General features: G+C 33.3%; 1 protein-coding gene across 1 annotated transcript in view; it reads right to left on the reverse strand.

Annotated features, from left to right (window-relative positions):
- The window catches only part of LOC147074275 (uncharacterized), a 34573-nt gene extending 23376 nt beyond the window's left edge, over positions 1 to 11197 (reverse strand). The window contains exon 1 of the mRNA XM_085944071.1: positions 10252 to 11197. Within this exon, the coding sequence (XP_085800197.1) occupies positions 10252 to 11091 (840 nt within the window). The 5' untranslated portion in view covers positions 11092 to 11197. The remainder of the gene's footprint in view (positions 1 to 10251) is intronic.
- Positions 11198 to 12254: the final 1057 nt, after the last annotated feature.

Here is a 12254-nt window from a genome sequence, read left to right on the forward strand (position 1 = left end):
ATGAGAAAAATGTGACTGCGAATCGAGTTTACTTCTGAAATAAGTAACATTCTAGAAATTAATTTGGTTTAATAGTTTTACATTGAAATAACTGTGAAATTGTAGCATTCGTAATTATAACATAATTTATTTAAGAGCCCGTTGGTGAAAAAGGTAAGACATGCAAATTAGGAGTCGATTTCGATTTTAGTTTAATATTTATAATTTTTTGCTATGACAATTGAAAATACGAGTAACATGATAAGGTATATTTAAAGATGACATTGGCAGTATAAATGTAGTGGTCAGTTTTACCAATCAACTAAACTGACTATAATCAACCAATCTGCATATTTTCATTATCTATCTGCCTACCGATTCCTATGGTCTCACGAAAATTACAATTAAATTGAGTTATCAACCAATAAAATGGTAACATCTTTTATCTCGTTATGAATTAATGGTAGTACCTACAAACAATCAGAGAGTAGCATCTATTTGAAGACAGAAGTGCCTAATGGAATAGGGACGCTCAAATACACCGCTGGAAATTTCAACAACAGCTGTACAATAGTATGAATGCTACTGCAGCGTTTCCCAAATTATATAAGCGTAGTCACAGACCAGTTTATTATATAAATATATATTTATTATATAATATATTTTTATCATGAGGTATGTGGTCGAAAGTATTGTTATAGCACCTGTACCTTGTACCAAAATGTAGGACAATTAAAAGCTTATTACAACGTTTTTCTTAGCTCGTATTCTTATTTTTGGCCAGTGGTTCTTTGTCCGGTACAAATCTTGCAATCGATTTTTAACAAACTTCCCGACTAGTTAGACATTTAAAACTTTTAGATTATATCAGAACACGATGCCAATGCATTTTTTTAAATACTTTTAGCCATCTTTAAGTAGAATTGAATTCATTTTCAGTTAATTCTGTTTTGTATGAAAAGTTATTTCGACACCATTATTGGTTGCTTAGCGGATGGTCCTAGCAACTAAATTATTAATATATACGTGGGTTACTATGAAAATCAATATGACATGTCAAGTACAAATTCTTTTGATTGTTTAAGCTAGTCAAGTCAAGTTTATATGGTTCAACAGAGTTTAAAAACGTTGTATATTATAAAAAGTTCTTTTTATCTTGTAATTATTTTAGAAGTTAACTTGTTTAGAATTACTTTCAAAATGTATTATAATATTCTATTGATTAAACTCTACTCATATTTGGTTACACTTTACTCAATTTGTTTTACTTGTATTAAGTTATTGTCACGATAGTTTAAAATACGCACTTTTGCTGCCAGTAAATCCATGCACGTGTACAGGCGCTAATATTTCATTGGATACCTAATATTTGAAGTATTGAGGAGGACAGGCCACGGCAGCCAATTTGAGTACATCGTATACAATATTTTAACAACTTTATATTCTACAATCTACATACTTCACTGTTTTCAATATTCTGGAATTTAAGTCTCATTTTAAAATGTTCCTTTATTCAAAAATAAATATTTATTTGTGTCTAACGATGTCTTAGTGTTTGAAAGAGGACACGTCAAGCTCAAAGAACTCAGAAATAATGAAACACCTAACGGGTGTGGAGAAACAGGCAACCGATCTCGAGTGTGGAAGAATATGGGATAAACTTAAACACATGTACAGAATACGCTTATAGTTCATTGACAACTACTGCTCTCTTTTATGCACTGACACTCATTCAATATTGTGTATCTGAAAGTTGCAACATACACTATTTATTGCACGCCTATAATGTGCGGTTCATTTTCGTAGGACACTCACACATGCAAAACCCTGCGTCAAAATTTAGCCTATCGGAATTCTATTTATTAATCTGTTTTGTGCTCAAGCTTCAACATTATTTAAATTATATAACTATAGTTACCATGCAAATAACAACGAAATTTGATACAAAATGTCGTCTCTGTTCTGGCAAAACACACTAACTGGAGAATACTAGTTTTGAGTAATTTGACTTTGAAGTTGTTAAAATGTTTGAAATGGTCTATCATGTGAGTTTATTAAATACTCTTAAAAAGGATGACTTTAAAATAAGGACTGTTTATTTGTTGTTTTTATTTAATAAAACGCAATTTTTTTATAGTACTTATTCCACTTTAATTAATATATTAGGACCGGTTTCGTCCGCCTCAGTGGGACATTTTCAACTGTTTATTTATTAAGAAGGTTTCCAGACGGTAAAGTTTGAAATAAGGAACATTTTGGTATAACAAACTCAATATGTCATTTTTCCGAATTAGTGTCTTCTACCAGAACAGTGACGATACACCATACAATGTTGGGTGTAAAATTGGGTATCTATATCTTTTCATACAAATACTATATGTATGAATCTTGTTTCCACATAATATATAATATGTAGCGTCGTGAAAACTATATAAGTATAATTTACATATAATATATATATATATATATATATATTATATATCATTATCTGTGTAAGTTAATCATTAACGACTCAGTTATCGATAAAGGAGTTTATGAAAACAGTGGCCATGGTGCTAATTTACTGCACTCGTTCAAGTGTGACCATAGGCTATAATAATAATGTAAGTATATTTAATGGTAATCTACCAAATTCTAAACGCTTAAATGTTACATTGTGATTAAAATAAACAACTGGTGCAATACATGCTTTGTTTACTTTACAATCATTACGAAATAATATAATATTTGCACTTAATTAAAGAACAAGGTGACTCACTACTAGATTTAGTTACTTACTCGGTTACATGTAAATTGTACGTAAAGCATTTCACCGCGGCACAGTTCGCCGAGAGCTTTCTTATCGGAAAGAGATGACCGTATACTATACGAGATTCATGAATTCAAGAATGAATACCTAACCTAACCTAACATAATCGAACCTAACAAATAATCCATTATATCAGCTATTTTCAATATTAGTTTGCTGCTCTCTTCCTGTAAAGTGTAAATTGACAATATTATTTAGACATGAGTTTTATGTCACTACTATAACTACTATACACTACTTCAAGCCGACCGGATTCCGGCGACCTGGAAGGCCGCTAAATACAATCTACAGAGTGTATACGGCGGAGCTACGAGATGCTGGTTTGACCTGGAACGAAGCAAGAAGACTGGCGAGCGAAAGGGATTCTTGGAGGCGCCGCGTGGTGTCCATATGCTCCAGCTAAGGGGCGGATATGGCCATAGAAGAAGAAGATACGACCCAAAGAGGTTGGACAGTCTTTAATATACGGCCATATATTTCCGATAACGATTTCCGAAACATACAAGTTTCCGGACACGAGATTACTCATGTGCAGTTTTTAGATGTAAATATAAACAAAACTACTGGTGCCGTCGATTTAATTTTCAAGATAATGGAATTTAAACATGCCATCGCGTTTTATCCGCGGAGTTCTGCAAAGGAATGTAGAATGGGTATTTACTTTTATATACTATAGCTGATATACCATCATAAATCATCAGATGTTTGAATTTAGAACTACGCTCATCTCAATATAAAAAGAATGAAATGATAATATGTCAAATATTAGCATGTGGCGCCACCACTCAGCGGACAATTATTTATGCTGGTAGAACTACATATAGAAGCATGATAATATATTATGTAATATACATAATAACTTGTCTTCGACTCGTGGATGTGACACATCTGGTTACTCGATAATAAAGATGAGCAAACGGTAGTCTGTCTAGTTTAAAGTAGGAAGCGGCATGGCTCCGTCAATTGGTCAGGCCAGTGCTTTTCAACTCAGGTGCCGCATGCATAAAAACCAATAACGACTGTGATCAAAAAGTTGAAATTATAATTAGAGGAGATTACATTGTTATGAGAAATAACGTGGCCATACCGAAGTTCAATTCTAATTTTTTGAAATTAAAATAAAGGTCATTTTTGAAACTACGATTTATTAAAAAAATCACCTGTGAGTCTATTCTATACTTATCGACCGCTAAAGTGACAAAGTGAGAAATATTATCAAACTTAGGGTAGGTTTGTATCAAAGTCTTAGCACTTATTGTAACGATTACATTAAGATGTTTATAATTGTTGCAATAAATGCTATATTTTACCAGCACTTCTCTTGCTGCTGTTAAAATATAGCATTTATTGCAACAATTACAAACATATTATTGTAATTGTTACAATAAGTGCTAAGACTTTGATACAAACTTACCCTAAGTTTGATAATATTTCTCACTTTATTAATTGTTATATGTCAATAATTGTATATACATAATAATATGGTGAAGTAAAGTTAACAGAGGCACAATTTATAACTGTTTTTTTTTTAAATTATAAGATTACCATTGAATTCAGTGGCGAAGAGTGGAGTTAGGCTGTTAAGATTCGACATAAATAGTGCACACTAAACTTTGTCAGTCATACGTATTTGTTTTCATTGAAATAAGAGTACAATTTACAGATGGTGTTGGTTAGTTTTTAAAATTCAATAATTAAACCCTAGCCATAATAGATAATAGTCAAAAAATACTCGTCTATCTATAAAATATCTAAAATTATGCAATTAAATCATAAATAACTTTGAATATTTTATAGATAGAATAATATTTTTTATCTATTATAGCTTGGTTTGGGTCGGACTTAATGAATTTAAAAAAATGAACCAACAATATATTGTGTAATACGTATACTAACGAAAACAAATTAGTATGAATAAAAATGTGTGTAAAATTTTGTCGTATCGCTCAAAATATACAAAAAATATTATGGTTTGGCTTAGGCAGGGTTTAATTAATTAAAAAAAACAACCAATACCATCTGTAAATTGTAGTATAAGTGCAATAAAAACAAATACGTATGACTAACAAAGTTTAGTGTGCACTTTTTATGGCGGATTTCATCAACCTACCTCCACTCTCCGATACTGCCATTGATTAAGTTAAACGATTATTTAAATGGTTAATTTCTAATATATATTGTATTAAATTTCATGATTCGTATTTTGTCACTTATTAAATAATACCCTTGTAGGTTGAACATCGACCTTCAAATTGGTCGACATTAACGAACAAAAATGATATGGATATTCGACTAATATAATATTTGCAAAGAAACATTTGGCAGAGTACGCCATTGAATTTATATTTTGGATACCGTGAACTCTCTATAGATTTGCTTTAAAACATTATAGCGCCTGTATACGTTCATGGATTTACTGGCGCCAATAGTGTGTATTTTTAAACTATCATGACAACAACTGTTTACACGTAAAAGTGCTGACTGTCTCTCCAATTTCATTCTTCAAGAGTAAGCGAGGCACGATCTTGTAATTTTATGCTACTATTTGACAAGTCGTAAAAAATCGGTTATTTTCAAAATGAGTGTGCGGTGTAGTTCGTTTTTTTTGCCGGCAGGTTCGCCACTATCGTTCTACTGCGCAGGCGCAGATCGAAAATATCTAAACTGTCGCATGAAAATTCAGAAGCTTCCGAGCTTTTTCGATTCATGCATGCAATCTTGCAACTGCAGGATAATACATGTTTTCACGTAAGTACATTTTCTTGTTGTAGCCGCGATAGTACTTACTTTCAGCAATAAATCCATAGTGCTGACTGTCTCGCCAAGTGTGTCAGTGTATGGTGCTTTTGATAGGTTGTAAAAATTGATAAACGTCAAAATACGCTGTGCGGTGTAGTTCGTAGTTTTTCCGGCAGGTTTTCCACTATCGTTCTACTGCACACGCGCATATCGAAAATATTCAAACTGTCGCATGAAAATTCAGAAGCTTCTGAACTTTTTTGATTCATGCATGCAATCTGGCAACTGCGGGATAATACATGTTTACACGTACATTTGCTTGTTATGGCCGCGATAGCACTTACTGTCTGCAGTAAATCCTTGCACGTGTAAACGGGGTATAATGCATTATAAATTTCAAAAACGTCGTCTTGGAACGTGAGAATATCTTGCAATCATCGGAAGAATTTCTTTTCAGCATCAATTAATTCTTAACATTTAACATTTGTATATGGATATTACAACGTTTTTCTTAGCTAGTATTCTTATTTGTCCGGTGGTTCTTTGTCCGGTACAAATCTTGCAATCGATTTTTAACTAACTTCCCGACTAGCTAGACATTTGAAACTTTTAGAATATATCAGAATACGATGCCAATCGTATATGATGCAGCCATCTTTAACGTGTTCGCTGCTGAAGAGATAATGAGATTTTAATTGCCCCCTTTAAAATGCACGTTAATTACATCGATCGGCCGCCTGGCCATTACGCGCCGTGTGCGTCTTCCGCGTCCAAAGTATTAAGTAGAATTGAATTCATTTTCAGTTAATTCTGTTTTGTATGAAAAGTTATTTCGACACCATTATTGGTTGCTAGGGGTCTGCGGTTATAGCAACTAAATTATTAATATATACGTGCGTTACTATGAAAATCAATATGACATGTCATGTACATTTTTTTTGATCGTTTAAGCTAGTCAAGTCATGTTTATATGGTTCAACAGAATTTAAAAACGTTGTAATTATTTATTATATTTAGCTTGTTTTATTTATTTTGTCAAATATACTTGGCAACACTGATCCAGGGATTTGACAATATTGTTTAATTTAAATTTACAGTAAGTTATACTATGTATGTACAATGTGTCAGCGGCGGCTCCTCTAATACCATGCAAGTGCTACGCACTGCCTGCATTTTTGGAAGACATCGCTCAACTTTCCATTGTTATTCGTACGTGTATCACTCACTTCGAGAAGTAGAACATGTAGAAGTATTATGAACAATACTCCGTTCATAAGCGCAAAGCGATTGCGATCCAAATAGATTTTCAGTTTGCACAGGATTACAATGAGGTCATTGTATACTACTTAAACGGTGGTCGAATGTTCCTGTAATGGCATTTTGTATAGAATTTTTTATACACTTTTAGATCGGCGCACGAAACGAAGGACTCTAGAAACAAAAACGCCAGTTTCTGTTTTATAACAATGTTGGCGAGTTAATTTTTAACAATTTTACAGTTAACATATTTAATGAATCGCCAACATTTTACTCAAATACAAACTACCACGTTTATTTCTAAACCACTCAAATACATTCAAAATAATAAAAAAACACACCAGCAGTTATTTATTTGGCTGAAGCATTGTTCGCTCGGAGCGTAAAGCCATAAACTGTGACATTTATATTTCTTTATTGATATAAAATCATTCTAGCTGTTCAGAAACTTTTTTGAGAAATAGTATAAATAAACAAAGACATATTTAATTTACCTTCTGAGAAATCGGTAAGAGAACACGGCAGCCTTCGGTGATTGAGATAATAATTTAAGACGCTTTACGACCTTACGTGGCTAGAACACGTGTTCCGGATGCCGCCAAAGACTGTGACACTTCGTACCCTTATGGCACAGCTTCAAGGGTTCCGTCGCCATGGCCGGCCCTCCCTCACCCTGCAGCGGTACCACAAAAGCAACCTACGTGCTGCAGGTCTGAGATGGCGGGAGGCGAAAGAGTTGGCGATGGACCAAGGGAAGTGGCGCGAACATGTGCTTGCCCTATGCCCCAATGCTGGGTTGTGACAGGGTGAAAGAAGAAGATCTTCTCTTTATAGAAGGTAAACCATTGCGCATTACCAGAAAATGCTATTCTGAAGACCACCGGCCGCCACTGCAATGTGTACATAATATCTACGTGGTGTGATACAAGTGTCATAAATTATTGATATAATTGATAAGTGATAACACCATAGTTCCAATATGTGGCGTGGGTATGCTGCAATCATTTTAGTTTGACACACAAACGTTTGTTTATTTCTTGTTATTTTGAGATAACAATATTTTCATAATTTTTCATTGATATGAATGAATAATCGCTTTTATTATATTATATTCAATTGATAAAATATGGACACGTTTATTTGGGTTACCTACCTACTTGTAGTAAAATTACTTACTTACTCCAATCATTGAATATAACACAATTTCAAAAACTTAATTATACATAAATCATCGCTCGAAATGGAAAAGTATACGAACCGGAGCGCTCGACAATTTTATGAAGTTATTTACCTAGTCATCAAATTTTATATGTATTTTATATAAATAAATGTGTTTGATTGATTTTCTATTATATGGTATATCTAGCTCAGGCAGTCAAGATATATATATTACACGAGACGGAGCTATAATTTTACCGATTTCACGAACCGGAACGGCGCTCCGGTGCGCTCCGGTCCATTTCGAGCTCTGACATAAATAATGTAAAATAAATAACAAAAGGGTATACAAATTTACTTCTAAGAAAGAGTATTTGAGAACTGTGGTTTATTTCAAAACCGATTATCTCAGCTGCAACAAAACTGACTTAAGCACTTTTACCACGAAACACAGAATTTGTAATTTATCATATTCACTATCTGACTGCCTACCATCTTTGGCCATTACAATTACATAATTGACATACAATACAATACATTGCATATTAATATATTTTAATTTTCTTATATTGGATACATTGGCGTGATATACATACATTTTAATGTCTACAGTTAAGGGCCCACATGCTCAGCGTAGGTCAAAATGGACCTTTATATTATTTTAAGAGCATACCCTGGTCATTCCTTAAACGTTGTAGATAATCTATTTATATAATTTTGAAGCCTTACTATCCTTTATATTTATTTAAATTTTTTAAACGCATTTACAAAACCATAAGTAAAAATAATGTTAACATTATATAGTGACATATTTACGATAAAAAATTATATTTTATAATCTTTGTGATCCCAAATTTGACAAGAATTAGGCATTTTATTATTCAAAAATGGGCAAAATTAACACATTTGAAGATAATTCTAAAGATACTGATTATAAGCTATGTTTTTGACCATTCAAATATGATACAAATCCTACGAATAATGTTTGCTTTATAATAATTATTGACCTAAGTATAAGGTAGTATTTTTTTTAAATACGCCATTTCTATTGGCATTTCCCAGTGGCTAAGCTACAACATACGGCCGTAGCAATAAATTGACAAACGATAAATGAAGTAGGGAGTAAGATCATGTTAACTGAGCATGTGGGTCGTTAAGCATGTAGGTTTCGACTGTTTTTAAAGTTTCAAGTTCACGACATGGACTACCTACTGTATCTTTACTATGGCCCCCACATCTGGAGCGGGCCCCCATGCCAGGATATTTGGCGGACCCCCCTACCTATAGCTAAGGTTAAACACAGTGTAATGCTCTAAAGTGACGTTTTCCAAATGGTGTTCGAGGTAAAATGAATGGTATTCATTGTATGTTTACCTTTTTTTGTATTTTTTAATACATCCACTTTAATTATGGTTAGTAATTATTATTTATCGAGTATTGACACAAAATAATAAAAATTGTATTCCACAATTATATAAAATATAAAATACATTTTTAGAAAAAATGTTAGAGCAAATTTGAAATATGTGCTTATCTTACTTATCTGGTTGATCTGCCATGCCGCCCCCCCTTGAGCCTGGGCCCCAAACTAGAGACTTGTCAGTTCCCTCTCTTGTGGGGGCCATGATCTTTACCCAACATATTAATACAAAAACAGTACATTTTTGTCCTCGGATAAAGAATATGTTCCAAGAAATAATAATTACAAGATAAAAAGAACTTTTTATATTTAAATTTTCTGTTGAATCATATAAACTTGACAATCCTATTTATTAATAAAAACTTTTTATTGTACTTTATAGAAATACTGAATAAATATTATAGAATACAAAAATGTAATTTTGACATTTCATATTGATTTCCATAGTAACGCACGTATATATTAATAGTTTAGTTGCTAGGACCCCCTTAGCAACCGACAATAATAACTTTCCATACAAAACACAGTTAACTGAAAATAAATTCAATTCTGCTTAAAGATGGCCAAAAGTATTAAAAGAATGCATTGTCGTTGTGTTCTGATATATTATATATTCTAATATATATTCTAAAAGTTTCAAATGTCTAGCTAGTTGGGAAGTTAATTAACAATCTTGGACAAACAAGAAAAAAATTGTACCGGACAAACAAGAATACGAACTAATAAAAACGTGGTAAAAATAAAGCATGCTTAGAAAGACAATCGGTTAGAATTTTAAATACAAATACATTATTCATACCACGGTATTGCTTGGCCGATAATTCATACAATATTTTTTTTGCGATAAACTATTCTGAATAATAAAACTAGATTATTGTAACGTACATACCTTGCCAGAACTTCGTTTAGCTCTTTTTCCACAGTCAATATTTCGCCTTAAAATATCTAAAACTCTTGGTTCTAGTTTTGAATAAAACTCTAAAACAAGTTGATTACTTATCAACGCTTGCACTGTTTTGTTTAGTTTTTCACTAGCACTACTTTCAGTCTCATGGTTAGACACAGATTCTACTCTCTCTTGAGAATCTTCATAGATATCAGAATATTTTTTAAAACTCTTTTTAACTGAAATTTCTTCACCAGAACTGTAAAATTCTTCAGGATCTACCGTATCACTGTCCTTAAAAAAGAATTTTTCATTTGACACAGCATCAAATTCTGTACTATTCTCAGTTGATTTAAAAATATTCTGATTTGTATTTAGTAAATTTCTTCCAACTCTTGTTGCTGCATTGTTTGAAATTTTTTGATTCATAAATAATAATTTTAAATGTTCTTCTATAAAAGATTTAATTTCATCACGAGAGATAAAATTCAATAAATTCAAACGTTCATTTACAAGCGAATCAATTACACCCTTAGACCATATATTTAAAGATTCCAATCTTCGATCCAATAAAGTTTGCATGTTCTGTTTCGACCAAGGGTTGAAAGATGTTAATTTCTGTTCAACTACCGATGCGATTCTGTTTCTATAATTGGCATTCAGCGATTCAATTCGTTCGTTCAGTAGAATATTAAAATGGTCTGTTGATTGTGATTCTTGTATTTCTTCAGCTAGATATGTAGCTCGTTTGAGGACCACAATTTGGGCTGTTAGAGCGAAACAAGCACACGCGCAAGCAAACCAAACACCTCCATTACCCGAAGAACTTCTTTTTTTACTCATGATGAAATAAAAAATAGTTCACTGTATTCACTGTTATGTATACACTCTAAAATCATCGCTGTAATTTTATTATTTGATAACAAAAACCCGTGCGAAGCGTTCGCGATGTTTTACTAGAATGATAAAGATTCGAGAGTTGAATGAGAGATGGTGTTATTGGAACGGTAGTGTAGTGATATGTAAGTGTACAATCTGTTCCGTTGTTATTTAGTTGATTCGATAATTGACATTGGTATTATTATGTTGGGTATGATCAGACAACAATGCTTGTACCGGGGTCGAGAGTGTATCTTATTCACTACTCACATAACTACTACATACGAACTATGAGTATGTGTATTATTGATAGATAAAAGGCAGTCTATGTAGTTATAACTATTACTTATGTAATATTAGAAAGTGACTTATATTTTAGCAGTGAGTTAATTATATTGTTAGATTTTGGAAAACGATATATGCTGGATAAATCGACTTTCTAATTAAAAAAAATAAAGTGTCTGTTTGTTACTGTAGTGCAATAATTGCATATTTTATAGAATAAAATATAAAAACCAAATTTTAGTAGATTTTCTTCTCGATTTGTCTTCTTCTTTCACCCTGTCACGACCCAGTCTTGTGGCATAGGGCAAGCACAAGTTCGCGCCACTTCCCTCGATCCATCGCTAACTCTTGCGCCTCCCACCATTCCAGACCTTCAGGATGTACATCGCTTTTGTAACATCGCTGCAGGGTGAGAGAGGGTCGGCCACGACGACGGAACTTTTGAGGCTGTACCACAAGGGTACGACGTATCGCATGAACACATGTCCCAGCCACGTAAAACGTCTCTTCGTGATTACCTCAATCACCGAAGGTTGCTGTGTCTACCTCATGAACTCGGGTGTGTGTAACGCCGTCATACCAATGTACCCCTAAGATTTGCGGAGACATCGATTCTCAATGCTCAGAAGCCGAGACCTTTGAAGTTTAGTAGATGCCATGTCTCACAGCCATACAGGAGCACAGGTAGTACGCACGCATTGAACAAACGACATTTGGTTATCACAGAATACAGCCTTGACCTCCATGCGACTGCAAGTTGGCAGAATGCAGACCCCGCTGTACCTATGCAGATTTCAAGCTTACTAGTACCACCATCTCTTCTCGATTAACGATATCTCAAA

This window comes from Rhyacophila brunnea, unplaced genomic scaffold (genome assembly GCF_057557595.1).
Source record: "Rhyacophila brunnea isolate RB1 unplaced genomic scaffold, BYU_Rbru_1.0 scaffold_16, whole genome shotgun sequence".
Classification (NCBI taxonomy): domain Eukaryota; kingdom Metazoa; phylum Arthropoda; class Insecta; order Trichoptera; family Rhyacophilidae; genus Rhyacophila; species Rhyacophila brunnea.